At 40.2% G+C, this 17,465-nt stretch overlaps 2 protein-coding genes across 5 annotated transcripts; one reads left to right on the forward strand and one right to left on the reverse strand.

Annotated features, from left to right (window-relative positions):
• Nucleotides 1–815: 815 nt before the first annotated feature.
• Nucleotides 816–4,514, forward strand: znf414 (zinc finger protein 414). Of its 4 annotated transcripts, none has more exons than XM_080458895.1 (6): nt 840–977; nt 2,273–2,383; nt 2,595–2,700; nt 2,794–3,308; nt 3,659–3,735; nt 3,858–4,493. In XM_080458895.1, exons 1-6 carry the CDS (start codon nt 926–928, stop codon nt 3,861–3,863), a joined length of 867 nt encoding a protein of 288 aa, XP_080315021.1. In that variant the 5' UTR covers nt 840–925; the 3' UTR covers nt 3,864–4,493. The 4 variants fall into 4 exon arrangements, with proteins under 4 accessions (XP_080315019.1, XP_080315021.1, XP_080315020.1 ...); XM_080458894.1 differs by lacking the exon at nt 3,659–3,735 and having other exon boundaries at nt 855–977; nt 2,794–2,982; nt 3,067–3,308; XM_080458893.1 differs by lacking the exon at nt 3,659–3,735 and having other exon boundaries at nt 816–977; nt 3,858–4,514.
• A 2,179-nt stretch (nt 4,515–6,693) lies between these two features.
• On the reverse strand, nt 6,694–16,197 carry mtch2 (mitochondrial carrier homolog 2). Its single transcript, XM_080458184.1, has 13 exons — nt 16,068–16,197; nt 15,095–15,179; nt 13,095–13,201; nt 12,767–12,793; nt 12,378–12,434; nt 11,285–11,342; nt 11,080–11,131; nt 10,943–11,002; nt 9,595–9,688; nt 8,509–8,556; nt 8,359–8,426; nt 8,208–8,283; nt 6,694–6,808 (listed from the first exon to the last, which is right to left on the reverse strand). Exons 1-13 carry the CDS (start codon nt 16,152–16,154, stop codon nt 6,722–6,724), a joined length of 906 nt encoding a protein of 301 aa, XP_080314310.1. The 5' UTR covers nt 16,155–16,197; the 3' UTR covers nt 6,694–6,721.
• Nucleotides 16,198–17,465: the final 1,268 nt, after the last annotated feature.

Consider the following 17,465-nt stretch of genomic DNA (forward strand, 5'->3'; position numbering starts at 1 on the left):
ATGAGGTGAACACATATTATTGCTCTCTGAGTAAAGATGTCATTTTGTATTGGTTTCTCTGGTGTTGGTTTGTAGCACTGTGCCGTTGTGTGCCAGTGTACGGCAGAATCTTCTGCTTATTTATAATTCTATATGTTTGCATGAGCTGGGGCAGGAGGTCACATGATGCCACCTGCAGGGGGGGTCCTTGAATGCCTCCTGAGATTATTATTATATCAACATTTGTTGGTTTTTTTCTCATGTCAATGCAATAATGTGTTTTTTCTGCACTAATTCTAAATTGTTTTGTATAAACCAAGTGGGAACCTTCAGTGCAGCTCTGTACATGAAATGTACACGTCAATAAATGTCTTCTTACAGAATGACGTCTGGTGCAGTTTATTCCAGGGTTAAGGCTTGGATTAAGATCAGAATACAAAACAGTCATGGAAACACTCTTTTGATTAAAACCAGTTCAGATGATGTCAGGTTAGACTTCCAGGTTTTCAGCAGCCGGCCCAGGGTCCTGACAGATCTGATCCTCAGACGAGAAGCCAGATCTGCTGTGTTGCTGAAAATCTCCAGCCGAGATCCAGAGCTGGACTCCTACATCCGACAAGACTATCGTCTTGAAAGCAACTGGATTTGTTGAGATTTTGAAGACATTTCACCTCGTCTAAAAAGGGTTCATCAGTTCTGACTACTTCATAGCAGAGGGATTGTTCAAACTAGATTCCTAGAAGACAGACAAGTTCAAACTATACAGCCCAAAACTATTTACTACTCTACACTCTAGTCCATTGGGGGGCGACCGAGAGTCTTCACGTGGCTCTTACAGTCAGAAGAAGACTGTATTGCTCGGAGGGGGCGTCACTTATCGTGGATGGGGCGTGGTTTGATTTAACCCCATTCTCTTCGTGTTTTTAACGTGTAACTGAGCTTAAACATGATGTCTCCTGTTTATACCGACCTACAAACTCCAGAAAAGAGGAACGCAGGTTTGGAATTTCGCTGACATCTTCGATTTTGCCTGTGCAGTGTTTAGACATTAACACCAGCTGTGAAGCTGCGTTTGCACTGCTAGCCTGCTAGCAGCTTTAGCGGAGTTAAAGCTCCTCTCTGGACTCTTCAGTTACTCTAAAGTTATGTTTTAGTTTTTGTGTTAGCACTGCTCAATAGCTGATGCGTGTTTCGATTGTCTTGCGAACTCCAAAGTCCATAAAATTAAACGGATTTCCAGCAAAACGCACAGCTACGGCTCACAACAAGCTGAGCAGCCAGCTGCTAACACAGCGCCTGCTAAACGGAGCCAATATGTAAACAAATACTTGCATATCATTGACAGAGGAAACCTTTATGACTTTGAGTTAATCGAGCTGCAACATCTGAGTGACTTCAAGAAATTTTAGGTTAATTTATGAATTGAATCATCAAGAAAGTCTCCAAACATCCAATGATCGATAGACAGGAAGTCACCCAGAAATGTGGAGAGATTTACAATTTGAAAGTAACACTAAATGCATAATGAGCAGTTTAGATGTTGACGTAAACTACAAATACCTATCTGTAGATTTCCGTAGATTTCCATTTAAACTATTTGTGTTCACAAAAGAATACATTTGTTATGCTGATTTTTCCCCCCATTAATATATGATAAAGCGTATTTGTGTGTGGATTGACTTGTACACTTTTGAAGACATGCAATTGTATATGTTGTTGCCTCAATCCAAGTCTTTGGAGCACATGTCAGGGGAATATTAGAGGCGATCCACAGAAAAGGCAACTGCAGATCAAATTGAAACAAAAAATGCTAATCATTAATTAAATACAAAAACTTCATTTCTACAATCTGACCTTTGCAGTCAAGAAACTGTTGAGTTTCCCCTCCTCTGACCAGTTCTACCCTTAGGTGTCCTTCACCAGGCCTCAAATGATTTAAGGCAGCAGCTCAGAGAGAGAGAGAGAGGGGCAGTGACAATTAAACCATTAACCATTCTAATTATTCATTTTCTAGAGTTTCGGCAAGCAAACGTCACAGATCAAGAACAAACATATAACCTATTACAATATCCTATTATTTCATCTTCCATCAATCAATTCCTTTATATAAATTCACTGTTAACTCATTTTAACTACATTTTTTGCCCCAACAGTACAGAATCCCCAAAATGTAATTATAGATTATTCCGTGTGACAACTGACTCTTTACTCCTGACGTGACAATAACGAATGAGTGAGTGTCTCACAACTGGCAGTGTGTCTTGCTATGTAAAAACCTGTGTTTGATTCCCAGGTCAACAGAAGGTCCCCTGTCCGCTGCATGGCTGTAAGCGGGTTTACAGCGAGGTGAGCGCTCTAGAAACGCACATCAAAGACCACGAGATCCCGGCTCAGTCCATTCCTGGTGAGTCTTGCTCTGAGGTGAAGCTTACTGCTTTATCAAAATGGGACCCGATTCATAAAATCAAAAATTGCTATTACTAGTTTACCACTGTCTATCTTAAATGCCTTTTGAGTTGTTGGTCCAATGTAGCTCCAGTCAATAATGTGACAAGTACATGTTTTGCGGGAGTGTGTGTTGATCACGCTTCTCATGATGTGTATCCTCCCTCCAGGTAAGGTGTTGATGTGCTCCACCGTCGGCTGCAGCGGTTCCTTCCCCGACATGCAAAAACTCATGGAACATATGAGGCACCATCACAAACTCAACATATTTTTCCAGTGAGTTCTCCTCTTGTGCTTTGACTCTGGGCTGATCTGCTGTTGACGCATTGATGCACACGTTGAGTCATGTCTTGTTGCGTCTTCCTGAAGGTGTGAGAGCTGTCGGACTAAGTTGCGATCCTACCGCGGCCTCCTGACTCACCTACACAGCTGCTCCAAAGTGCCACGAGGGAAACTGAAGCCCTTTGAGCCAGCACCGCCTCATCAGTCTGCCGCCCTGACCGACCCCACACCAATGGATCAGCAGCCATCACAGCCAAAGCTGGAGGCCGCTCCACAGCAAGTTTCTGCTCAAGTGCCACTCCAGATTGAGTCTCTCCCTGCTGCAGGTCCGTCACAGCCTGCCGTCCCCTCTCTGCTCAGCCCCTCCAGTTTCCCTCTTCCGGAGACGTCCCCTCCACAGCTAACTGACGCAGCTCCACCACCTCCACCGGTCGCCAACATCACCTCTAACCAGCCTCCTTCACTGGAGGTTCTTAAAGCAACAATGGACCCTCCTGAAGTGCAGGCTCACACCGAGACCAGGTCCCCTGAGCCCCTCCACTCTCCTGTATCCTCACCACAGTCTCCTCCCGCTTCAGCAGCTGTCTGGAAGAAGAGCCAAGGTGGGTCTGTGGTGTCCTCACATTCTGCACAGGATGACTCAGATTAATGCTGCTATTTAATTTCCTTCCGTTAGAATTATATATATATTCAACTATTTTGAGCTTGTGTCACTAGGAGGTGCAGTTTGACCTTTATTCAGCGATACCAGAAATGCATCAGTGACTTAAAACATAAATAACGTCTAATGATGCAAAATGATGGCAGTGCTATTTGATTTCTGTATGTTTATGTATTTCTGATTAATACAGGAGTCATGTTACTCTTGCTTGTTAGACTGTTTGAATGTTATCAATTAAGCTGCATATGCATGTGATTTCTTTTTTTCCATGTGTGTACGATGGCTCATCAGACACTTCACACTTGGAAAGTTGGAAATGTGATGTGAAAAATACTGAAATAATACATTTGGATGTTGACACAGCTCAGGTGATAAATGTGCAAAAAATTCCACAGATGTGAGATGAAACTGACACTTTTTCATCTTGAGTGGTTTTTTTTTTGTTTACTTTTTCTTCCAACCTTGACTGTCCTTTTTCATACTTTTTAAGGTGTGACTTGCAACAGACGCATCCTTTGGCAGCACACCAGAGGGCGCTACACATGCGTGCAGTGTGGTTACTTTGCATCCAACAGGAAGGAAATGTCCAAACACATCAGCTGCCACCACAGTGGAAGCAAACCAGCTGAGGAAACAGGGAACTCTGCTACTTACGCATGAAGAGGAGCTCAGACTGTCTGGATGTGTTTCAGTTGAGCTGCTTCTGTCGTCTGAAGAGGCTGTGTGTGCAAAGTGTTTTACATGTCCGGTAATTATTTAAAGATTATGTATGGAATTTGTCCCTATTGTTGGTTGAAACAGTATAAGATGTATAGTTTGAACTTGTCTGTCTTCTAGGAATCTAGTTTGAACAATCCCTCTGCTATGAAGTAGTCAGAACTGATGAACCCTTTTCAGACGAGGTGAAATGTCTTCAAAATCTCAACAAATCCAGTTGCTTTCAAGACGATAGTCTTGTTGGATGTAAGAGTCCAGCTCTGGATCTTGGCTGGAGATTTCGTTTGTATGTTTTCTAATGACTCAACGTGACTGAGGAGTTAAGAATGAGATGAACGGGGTATATTGAGCCTGATGGTATGAAGTTCGCTCACTTGTAAACTGTGATGGGAAATAAAGCAGTAATGTGAATAAAGAAACTGTCATCTTGGCCTTTTTTTTTTTGTGAGGAAATGATCTTTCAAATTTATGGTTAAAATGGGGCTGACAGCAGGAAAAAAGGCAAAACTGCCTGGCACAGGAAAAAGATGGTTTACACAAACAATAGAAAGTACTCATGAATGAAAACAAACAAGCGTGAGAGTAACAGAATCAAATCAGTTTACACACAATCATTACGCTGTAAACACAACCTGTTTACACTAGGTGAGAGGAATAAATGATCAATGGAAAAACTTATATAGTGCCTTTTCACTGACAGTAGCGCTTTACATGGTTCATCACATTCACGCACACATTCACACAAGGCTGCAGCCGTGCAAGGTGCTGTCACTCCTCTGGCAAAACACTGAACCCCAAAGTGTTTCTATGGTCCTGCAGGCTGTGCACAAGACTACTGCACCAACATCAGCTTATTCTTTGGAAAATTCAATGTTTGAGAACACAAATGTAAGTTATTTGAACAAAACCTATCATTCCCGGCACAAGTCTTGCTATTTGTGGTTACAAACTAATTTTGTAATTTTATAACCGAAGCTGCTGAACTTAAGTCAGGCTGACCTCATCTCTGGCTGCAGAAATGGATAAGGCCAATCCTCACCATCTTTATGTCTGTCAATGCAGTTTGGATGGATTAAATCGGGTGTAAGTAATGCTGTGTGGGACTATTTTGAGAGGCGTCATAATCTGGTATTAAAGGAGCAGCATGTGTAGGGAAGGAGCCCCATGAACTGCAGTGTGTAATGACACTGTGTCAAACAGAGACTCACTAGTATATTATATAACAGCTATAGAAGTCATTAGAAAAGTCACAAAAATCTAACAAACTGGGGGAATTGTTTGGCTGGTCCTATTTCTGGAAGCGATTTGCAGAGACTAAGTAAAATCAAAACAAAGCAGACAAAAAGGTGAGACGAGGTCAAAAAAGTCTGTTTATTTGGGTCAATCAGAATGAGTTGAAACAAGCATTTTAAACTGATCAGTTTGTGTCAGCTCAGGCTCTTTTTCATGCCTCTGCACATCAACACATGCTCCCATACAAACCTGTACTCTCGCCCCGGCTTCCCATCATCCCCCCACAGTCCACATTCACAATAACTAACACATCAAAGACAAGGTCACATGGAGAGAGGTCCCACTCGATTCATTAACATGTGAAGCACAGGTCGTCACCACATGCAGACGGAGGCGTCCCGTCATATTAACGGGGTTCACAATCAACACGGAAGGGGGGGGATGGGGGCTACCATAGTTTTAGGCAGCGAGCCATCCAGCCATCATTTGGACGGTCATTTTTTGGAAAAGACGGCCTAAAAGATGCGTGGACTGGTTGCTCAAAGCCGTCTAAAATATACGTGTATAATGTCCATCACCACTTGTCACCGTCTAATTTTGCCTAAATTCATCCATTTTTGCCAAAATATAACAAATTATCGGCTCGAATGAACAACTCGTGACTGACTTCGTTTGTATTACGTCCAGTAACGAGCAACCTAATTGGTCAAATGATACCATGTGGAATATATGTTTTGAAAGGCGGCCTCTGATTGGTTCGTAATTTTGTGAGTCGTACCGAGGAGTTCAAATGCCGGGGCAGAGGAAAGGAATTTGAACAAATTTTAATTCCAAAATGCTGAGGAATTATATCTGCAGAATATCTCAAACCTATTATCGATCTCAATTTTTCATTTCCAAAATGTTGACAATTGATTGATTAACTGCTTATCATCCATGCTTTTCATTGAAGAATAAAATATTATATTCTTTGCTGTGAAAATGCAGATTTTGATGTAAGGATTGACAATATGCCCCCCCCCCTTTGGGATGGACACCAAAACCAACGATTTCTGCCTAAAACAATGGCACCTACACACAGCGGCTCCGACAACACGAGCCGCCCTACCTCCACTGTCTGTACACGTGGCTCTTTACAACCGCTGCAGCCAATTTCTGTTAATCAAAAACAACCTGCTGAAATTAACTGAAAACTAAAGTTTTTCTTTTGTTTGTTTTGTTTTAATGTTATTTCACATGAGGACAGGCTGTTGGAAAAAAAAAAAGCTCAAGGAAAACGAGAGCATACAAAAAAAAAAAAGAATAAATGCCGACTGGTTCACCTCCAGATCAGGCAAACTTGTTTTTTTTATTTTTTTTAATGTATTTATAACAACTATGTTCAGCTTAGTTCTCTTGGGGTTTTTAAAAAAATCTCTTCTGGTCGATGGCGTATATCTTTCCCACTGGAAGCTTCCGGAAAAATAGACTGTTGCCTCGGCTCATGTTGCCCTGAAACGAAGAAACGATGGTTGACTTCAAGAAACAAAGACTGAAACACAAAAACCCAAACTAAAAGCTTGAAATTCAATCCAACATCAGTAATGAGAGAAAAATGTAATTCTGAGGATATTAGATAGTCTTAGCATTCCCTGAGGATTCAGATTTTAAGCTGAAATCATATCAAGACCGTTGCATCTTGGGAATTTAAACTTTCTCTTTTCCCCCCCAGAGACAAGATCCCACCAATGAGCGTGTTAGATGTAGGAAAAGGCCTCCTAGACACACATAAAAACATTTTAAAATTCTGTCACCTATTTTAATACAGATAATCTTATTGAGAAAAGTTCTCATTCTCAAGAAAACTGAAAGGAGTTCCTGCTTTCTCTGGCATTTTAGCATTGACTAAAATTCTCAGTAGTTTCTAACTGGACCTGGAGCTTAAGACATGTCTAATCTTTTAAGAGACCTCGAGTTTTGTCTGTGCAGTTATTCATTATCTAATTGTTCACAACATGGTGTGAATTACTTCTCTCGTGACCAGCGTCTGTTTTAAGCTCCTCAGTGAAATTTCAAGTCAAAGTGATTTTACCTCAGGGGACAGTCAGTGCAATTTGATCTCAAGTGGGTTGGACCATTAAATAATGACATTATAATATATAAAAGACTAGAACTCCAACTCTTTTTTTTAGTGCAACAAAGTATTAACATATCATTAAGAAGTTCAGTTACAAACTATCCTTTTTCAAAACATGGCAATCCTGAAATTTGAATAAAAGAACTGCAATTTCAACAATAGTCTGCCTCAGCTCACCATGTGCTTGAAAACCTACAGATCAGTGGTTTTTAGTCACACTAATTACATCTTTAAAGGCAGAAAACATTTGTCTACATGTAACTTTAAAGTATAGCAGGCTAGTTTTTATTATGATCAGAGCAACTTGTCAAATTGAGCATTTCTACATCCTTGTCGTAATCCTAAACACCTGAACAGATTCATTGCATAATACAATACTAAAGTGTGCCCCTGGTGGTCAAATCAATACATTGCAGTTAATATCACAATTTCTCTGAATTGGATTCTCAGATGCGCCTGTTTGGCTTGCGGGCTGTTCGTTTGACACCCAGAACTCAAAGGTGCCGTATGCAAGATGTGCTTTTGGATAGGCCTTTATATGAAACGAGGGGTCTTCATTCAAGCAGTTACAACCAAAATCTGAGTGTTCACAGACAGTTTGGACTGCTGTTTAAGAGGATACAGACAAGACATATATAATATATAGTGGTTCACTTGGAAAATGTGCAGCACAAGCTTCTTTAATATGTCATTTCTGTAAGATTTAAAAACTAAAACAAACCACTACATGTTAAAGTGATAACTAAAGCACATGGTAGGTTGTGATATAATTACCTCTTTGCTTAGATGCCTCCAGCAGTCCACCCAGGTGGGGTATACAGATGCATAGGGGGGCAGACCTCCAGCAATCCTGACAAGACAGTACAGTCAGTCTTCTAGTTCACACACTGAAGGCTTCACAGCATCAGGTGGTAATCCCACTCACCCGCAGTTATTGACAGCCATGAGGTTTGACACCAGAACAAAGGGGTACGTGAGCATACTGGCGAAGAACTGCAACAGAGAGCAGAGATTGAAGAAGAGGAAGGTGAGCGGACGGATGAAGCAGAGCGCTGCGGATGTTGGTGGCACTCACCCCCGTCACGGCCTGAGAGCAGTTCTTGATTTCTCCTGTGTGACTCATCTGCACAGAGCGAGAGGAACGGCATTAAGTGAGGCTGACAGCAGCACAGCTGGACACAAACGTTGAGGACGACGGCAGGTCGAGTCTCAGTTTAACAACCGGCCATGTCTCCACCACCTGACACATGAGCTGCTCCACTAAATGTCGTGGTCAGAGGTTTCAAGGCTGTGTTCACACTTTATCAAGGAGGGGAATTAATCCTTCCGAGGTTAAAAACCACATTGCTGTGAAGATGAAGTCAAATCAGCTCAACGAACATAAAATCTCATCACAGAAAGCAGCTTGTGAGGTGATCGTGGAGAGGTATTATTCCTGCTCTGCATAAACATCCATCTTCTCAGTGCGTTTTGTCAAACCGTAATCCTTAAACACAGAATTTTGTTTTACACAAAATAAATACACTGGTTTACCTTCAGTCAATAATTATAAAAGACGTCATCGACTTGGCAAGAATTATACATTCGGCAATCTTATTTATTTTCATTATGAGCCCTCAAGTTGGGTAATTGTTAGTTCTGCGAGCCAAGGTGTACACAAGCAAAGTCTAAACACAAAACAAATAAAGCAGACATCTTCAAAAACAGAAGTGAACCAGTTTTATCACCACGCAGTCATTTTCATTTGATTTATTAGTTTTGATTGACCATGACGTGTAAACACAACTTGTACGGCTCTGAAGAGTATAATCTTGTATTGTACTGCACCATTTGTCACAGTACAGATTTGGCAAAAGCCCCACAGCTCGTAATCAACTGTTCATGCAGTCAGGAAATACAAAAGGCCAACTAAACTTTCCCTGTAACTCCAGTTTGTGATCAATAATGTTATTTTCTTCATAACACAACTGTGCTCAGAGTTTCTATGATTAATAAAAGGTGTCATTGGGACTTCTGGTCAGAGTGGAGGAACCCCGACAGAAGGAGCTCCAGTCGGAGGAGTGACTCAGACCTCGGTGTGCATCGAGACACAACGTGTAGGAGTCGCCGCTCCAGAGTCCCCGACCTGTAAATAGACTGCGTGGTGCGTGAGGAGACATACCGAGTCATCGATGGCGTACGTATTGATGAGATGAGCCAGCATGTTACAAATCCACAGAGACAGGACGTCGCCCAGCAGGCGAGGGATCAGTCCACTGCAAGGAATGAAAATGCAACTTACAGCATTTTGAATGAAGGTAAATATCACTGCACAGTTTGTGTGTAAAAGGAAGAAGTCAGGCAGTTTGTATAAAAACTTTGAGGGATCTCAGTTAAATGCAGTTGTTCTTAAGGGAATTTCCAGTCATGCGAATCGGCTAAAAGCACAATTTCAGTGTACTTTAATCCAGTTTCTATATAAAGTACAGTCAGATTGATCACAAGTTTGGGTTTCTAAACCAGAATAATAACACGCACTGATGATGTTTCCATCTAAAACTGTTCTCACTTTTTCTTTACTTTGCAAATTTGGACCAAAGTGTACAGACTAAATAAACATTTAAGGCCCTAAGAGATGGCCCGGAGAGGCAGGAAATGCTCTGCGCAAACAAACCAAAAAGGCATTTCTCACACTTTTCCCATCCTGTGTTTAATCCATTCACATAAACACACTCAGACTCCAGTCAAACCCCATCAGAGTGTTTTTGGAAGCAGAGTCTGACCTGCTCTATAAGACCAGGCTTATGATTTACTTTTGCAATAATATGGATTTATAGATCTTTGGTGTATAAATGAATGGATGGGCATTTATATTTTATCTATAATTCTTACATGGACTTATTTTTGGTAACAATCAAGTATTATAATAAAGAAAGAGGAGTTGTTTACTTGGTTACTGGTTCAGTCAATCAGATTGAACTCTTTCCAATAAAGAGATCAGGAAGACCCGCTAACATGAATGAAGTATTCAGATTCATGTGCAGTTGAATTTAGTCAACGAATCAATCGTATTGCTTTGCAGATCTAAAATCCAAGTTTACCTGGAAATATCAAAGGATTTAAAAAAAATTTTTTAAGCCTGATTATTTGTGTTTCTTGTTCATTTACCTAAAATAGGTTGTCAAAAATTTACTTGCTGATGTAAAAAAACTAAACTGAATCGGATGTTTTCTGAAATTTAGAACACTGGACTTCAAAATATGTCCACTGATTTATTTTATTTAAGCTCTTGCTTTGTATGTTCATAAAAGTAGCTGTATTTGGCTTCATTGTAGTGCTTTGGAAGATCACACCTTAACCTAGAAGCAACCTGGGGGTGGGACTCTAAGAGAAACATACAATTTCTACCTACTGACTGAGCAACAATCTACTACAGGAACATTCTGAGAATTTGTTCCAGAAAAAGGAACATGAAGGCAATCAATCAAAACAGGTGTAATACAGACAAAGACAAGAAGGATCCAACTTACGCAAAGAAGCCCAGTATACCTTCTTCTCTGTACACTGTGGCGATCGAATCAAACACCCCGCTGGAAACGAAAGAAACAAATCTCTTAAAGCTGTGAACAACTTTCTTCTAATTCAGCTTTATGCTTAGAATATTTACCTGTACTTTGTTTCCCTCCCAATAAACTGGACCATACATCGCAGAGTAATCACTGAAACACAATGAATGGGAAGAAACGGGTCACATTCAGACTCTCCTCAGAGATTAAATGACCAGCAAATGCATCAGAGCTTAAACAACTTTATTCTGAGCTTAAACAACTAGTCTGGAAACAAGCGCACAAAGTGAAAAGTGTCTGACGCACCGTGGAAGGGATGTGTGACGATGGTGGCGCAGGAACGAGCGATCATCTCTTTTGTTGTCTGCAGAAGAAATGTGAACAATCAGCATGCGAGGGTACGTATGGATTATTTTGACTGTGGGCCAAAGAGGAAGTGCTGCTTATTAGTTTTCTTTAATGAAATCAGTTCCAGCAATCACATGTGGAGGTTTGGTGGCTGAACTTCTTTCCACACTTTAATTAGCAAAAATGACATTTTTATTAAAAGAAGTTACACACAATGACAAAGTATTTTTAAATTTCCCTTCAGGGATCAATCAAGTAAATCCTATCCTCTCCTAATCTACTGTGACTGCTTTGCAGATCACGTGAGGCAAACTTCATGGGATGGACATACAAGTTAAGCACAAATGTGTGTAGAGTACATAACCAGGCCACAAGAAGTACAACAATCAAAGCAGTGTGACTGCTGATGAAAGCTATGAAGCACCTCTGAAGGAAAAACGGTTTGCTGGAGCACAAAGACCTGAGTCACTGGGACTTGGAAGGAATCGATAAAGTCATCCAAAAGTTATCAACTTATTCAAAAAATTTCAATTTTACAGCCTTCAGCAGTTTTTATAAACTCAAATGTGGCTTTAATGCCAATACTACTTCACAAGGAGTAGTGTAACTAGTTTCCACTGTGATGTCTGATACTCTTACTAAAGCAGTGAGATCCCTAGTACAGAAATTTTATAAAAACTTCCAGTCAAATGTTTTCTTTGCTATTTTTTTTAGACTTTATAAAGTTTGATAAAGGATTTGAGCTTTTAATCTTCTGTACATTAGCATTTTTTATTTATTTTTTTTAAATGGCTCCAATTTGTGAAAGTTACCAATTCTTATTTTTTCTTATAATTAAACTAAAACGGGTTTCCCCCATCACAACTTCAAAATCAGTCAGAATTGTTTCATACAACTCTTATTTCTCCAGGTTGATTAAACCGACTGCTGTAATGAGATTTCTATTATATAACCAATGATCTGATATAAGTTTTAATAGGTGTGTCTTGCGGTTGTTGTTTTTGTTTGTTTTTAGAATCATTTCTCTCAATAGAAATGTTTTGTGTCTTACCTCATTAACAACATGCTGTAGGGAGCCTTCTGCAGCCTTCTGCTGGCCGCCCAGGACCTGAACAATACGGACAAAACTTTAGGCGACTTCACAGTTTTAATTTCACAGACTCCTGAAACATGGCAGACAGCTGCAGAAGGACAAGTCGCCGTCTGAGTTGTAGCAAACAACTTCATAACCAACTCCTAAAAGTGAGACCATTCAACTTTTCTGGGTCAATAACAGTGCTTGATGATGAAAGGTGTCACGCTGACAGAAACAAGCTGTAGGATCTCCCTATCCAAAAGCTCGGAACAAACAAACATCACTAAGGAGCAGAGTCTCTGTTAAAACTAATTTAAAGTGAGCACAAACATAAACTAACCTCTCAGTTATTCACAAACTCTTACCTGCAGTGAGTCTTGTTCCTGACATTTCTGGAAGAAAAGACAAAGCTATGTTGGCAAGCTGCATCACAAATGTGAAGTCTAAAAAGCAAATCCATTACAAGCTGGTTGGTATCTGAAAATCAACACTGCTATTATCCAGGCAGAAGTTGATTTAGAATCTAACAAAACAGCCTGTACGCCAAACAAAACAATTTCCACATGGCTGACAATGAAAGCAATTCCACCACATAGAGCTGAAAGACGAGCCTCGGTGTGTGTGATCATCAAGAGTAATAGACAAAAGGCAGATGTGGGTGTAGTTTCATATTTTCTCTCCACTCTGACCAACCTGCACGACTTTGCTGTGGACGACTGTGCCGATGGTTCCGGCGCAGAGCCGGGGCCCGAGGCCCTTGAAGAGACCCGCTTTCCCATCAATCTTAATGATGTGTTTCGCTGAAACATTCAGAAAAAACACAGCAAGATCAGGTTAAAATGGGGGCAGACTGTAAAAGGGAAGATACTTGAAATCATTCTAAAGATTGATCCACGATTACATGTATTATGCAAATGAGGACACCCCCCCCCCCCCCGCACTGGTTTGTGTTCCTACAAATGTCACAAGATCAAACTCATTATCAGCTCATTGTTTTATCATTTTAACTGAGTGATTAAAAGCTTCATGTTGGCATGATAATAGCAACTCTCCATTCAGAAACTGTCACTAAATATCTAAAAAAAAACTAAACAGGGAAAGCCAATAACTAACTGATGGAGGTGTCACAATCACGATACAATATACTTATCTGAAAGGTATATGAAATATTTAACCATTGTACCGATTCTGCTTTAGCTGCAGTAGAAATCTTATTTCTGCTGCTTTGAGATTTCAGGTGTTTTCTCACTGGAGGATCAGAACTGTAAAACATTTACCAGTTATTCAGATAAAAGTTCATTAACAAAAAGGAGCAGGTCTAACAGATATTTCAACACAGTTGCTGTTCTTAAACACTCAGGGAAGCAGTGGCCTCGAGATTACAACAGTGAGCTTTAAACCGAAAACGCTGAGGTTGGAATCCTCTTGAGGAAAAAGAAACCTCTACTGTAGAGCTTATTCCAAGTCGAAAACATGTGGACACAATCTGCTGTCGCAACCCTGTAAGGCAGAAGCTGGACGAAAATCGTCAAGCCTCGTTTCACATCAGAAGTGTAGGTTAGAGGCAGAAACTGAGCTTTTGTTTTGATGCTGCAATAGTACAGATGGACAAAACAGCTTGATCATCACGATAACCTGAACAGCAGGAAATGGCTGCTGTGAGCCAGAATTCAGAGGAGCTGAAGTTAATGTGACTCTAAACCAAAGGAACATGTGACACTGATAAACTCTACTCATTTGTCACACCGAAGGAATGAATTGCAGAGTGAAAAAAAAAAAAAAAAAAAAAAAGAAAGACCTGGAATGTTTTTTTGTGGAATAGACAGGATTAAAAACGGTTTTCTAAACAACATCCCATCCAGCTCCAGTTTTATAATTGAGGGCTTGCTTTGGTTAGTTTAAAGAAAGATATATTACAGAATTTTTTGTTACTTGTTTTGATGTATTCAAGTCAAACCATGGCAATATTTCAGAAGCGTAATGCTGCCAAAACAGAAACCGTTACCTAAATAGAGTGAGTTGGTTTGCCATTTCAAGAGGAAATTAAGACATCTCATTATATTGTCAAACATTATCACCTTATGACATAAAAATTCACACTACAATATGAATAGTTTTACATGATTTAGCAAACTTTTATGACAATATGAAACTATGGTAAAGGGTGACAATTTCACAATGAAAGCTCATTATAGCTGAAAATGTTATTTACATTAAAGCTGTAAGGCCACAAAATGCCTTTAGATGTTTCTGATATTAAAAGACGCAAAAAAAAAACAAAAAAAAAAAACAACCCTCAACTTGTATATCAAAGAAATAGTTTTAGAGTTTCATGTTCAGACATAATACAGTCGAACAGTTACAATTACATATCCTGGAGACAAATGATCTTTTTGTGTTTCTTCAGCAATCATAAGGTTGTAAAAAGGCAAAGGCAGTAAAACAAATGAAACGCATGGAGGAGAACGTGACAAACTCTGGCCGTCGCCTCAATTGTGTTTGTTACTGTTACAAGTTGTGTCTGAACATTTAGATGACAACAGTGACAGCCTCGTTGAAATCAGCATTAGTGTTCACATTTCAAGTGCAAAACCATCTTAAAATGTATAATTCAAAAACTCATTCATAACTGAAAGTTAAAGTAAACACATTATCTTTTCGTAGCCTGGCTCTCCCTAAAAGATCACACTCACCATAAGCAAACAGTCCAGGCAGCTGATACACTTGTCTGCCAAACAGGTTCCTGCCCAGAGTGGGAGGGAGCGGCTCGTGACCCACCTGATAACACAATGATAACAACGGAGGTCATAACACAGGGAATGGGAGGACAGGGCAACCACACAGTCAGTGATAACTAATATACAATATATGTAGCACGGTACTGAACGCACAGCCAACACACAGAAAGACGAACAAAATGTTCGCACACTGTAATGAAGGCACAAGAATAAAGGCGCACGCACGGAGTCATTACGCAGCGTCACGTTCGGGAACGCGCCCCTGACGCACAGTTAACTGTCACACACACTTCCGGGTTTCTTCTTTTTACCCATATTAACGTAGTTTTCACCCGTGTAGCCTAAAATGCAACACGTTCACAGATTAAACACCTTTCTCTAAGCACGTCTGATTTATTCTTTCAAATCGTAGGTTTAAAATATAGACAGCTGTCAACACCAATGCAGTAGATTAAAGCTAGATTGTTAGCGGATGCTAATGCTACAGTAGTAATTACAGTGGGCCAAAGGGCAGCAGTGACGGGTACAGATATCCGAACTATGTACCAGTAAAAACAAACACTTTTTCCACGTTTGTGTAAATCAAGAAATATAACAAAATTGAGTTGAAGAAGTTTACTGAAATAACAAGCGGTGTGCTAGCGTGCGTTAGCTTGTCCATTTAAAGGTGACAGGTGAGCAGAGAGACGGTGCGCAGACCTCCCGGGACAGGAGGACACATTTCAACTCCACGACATCTTCAACAGCACCGCTGACTCACAAAACAAGAACGAAAGCTGCGGGATGTTCTGTTTGGTTCTGCTATCAGACGCTCGGCGTCAGTGTTTTGGAAACAGAAGGTCATCGGGACGCCGGAGCAGCAGCCCGGAGCTTCACGCTGTCTCCGGCCGCAGCTACAGTAAACACCCCCAGTCGGTAGAAGTCTCACCTGGATCAGGACCTTGATGTACATGAGCGGGTGGGACAGGACGGTGAGCCCCGAGCCCAGGATCACCTGGCCGCACGTGTCCGCCATCTTTACAGAGACAGAGGAAGACAGGAAAAGCTCTTCTTTTCTTGCGTCTGGGAGCCGGTGAGGACCATATTTGAAATCATTAAAACATTACTGCCATCTAGTGGTCATATGGAACAGCACACTTTATGTAAATGCACAGTTATGACCACAACATAAGATAAAGCTGTTATATATTAATAAATTACTCTTCTAACCAAAATATCACAATATTTTGTAAATATGGAAATAAATGCATATATTTCATGCAATTTACTATACCAAGAACAGACTGTGTGGGACAGGGGAGTCAAACATGCAGCCTGTTAACTAGACCCAATCTGACCTGCATGCAAAGTGTAAAAGTTACAAAAAATATATGTATTAAGATTTATCAACAACATAAACAAATAATGTTCAGTACTTGTTAACTGTGAATCGCACTGTTTAAATAAAAGTAGTACAGTATATACATATATATGTATATGCTTTGTTTTTTGTTTTTATTTTTTTCTATTATCTATTTCATTTTATCTACTTATTCATTTCAGGCAAAAGCATTCCACAATGGAGCACAAGAGAGACAAAGTCATTACATGGTTCGTGACATGTCATATCAACATACATCACGAACCATGTGATGATTAAAAAAATAAAGTAAGAAATATTGCTTTACCAAAATCCAGACGTGAATAGTAGATGCCCACCATGCTTGTGGGTGTGAGATCAGTGCTGTAGCTATGAAAACTGCTCTAATGTTAACGAGGGGCCGTTACCATCAAAGCAATGAATGATGCGTATACAAAATATGTGGAAATGTTTTACCTCAAAATTATTGTCATAGACACTAAAACAATCCAGTTGAAAAACATTATACATTTTTAAATCCAAAACTGGTAAAAACTGACAAATGTTGACAATTGAAACCATTGTAATCTTAATCCCTGAATAGATGAGACAAGGATTAAAATATAAATTAAGACAGAATGGAACAATTTCTAATTCACAAAACCTTATTTTTCATTCACATTAGAACAAAGATGACGTGTTAGATGATGACAGAAAGACAGAATCCTGAGGTAGCAGCATATCTCAAAAGAAGTTGGGATTTGGGCAACAGCAGAGTGATAAAGTAACTGGCACTAATCAGAGAAAAGAAACTCCAGGAGGAGCATTTCCAACCCTTCAGTTAACTGGCAACAGGTCAGTAACATGACATGGACAGGTGGTGTGATCGGGTGACTGGCAGCGTGCAGCGCATGCTGTAGGCGACTGGTGTGCAGGTTATGGCGGCCCCCATCACCATCTGATGGTTCATTATACAAAAAGCCGAGT

This window comes from Lipophrys pholis (assembly GCF_963383615.2).
Source record: "Lipophrys pholis genome assembly, chromosome: 2".
In the NCBI taxonomy this organism is placed as follows: domain Eukaryota; kingdom Metazoa; phylum Chordata; class Actinopteri; order Blenniiformes; family Blenniidae; genus Lipophrys; species Lipophrys pholis.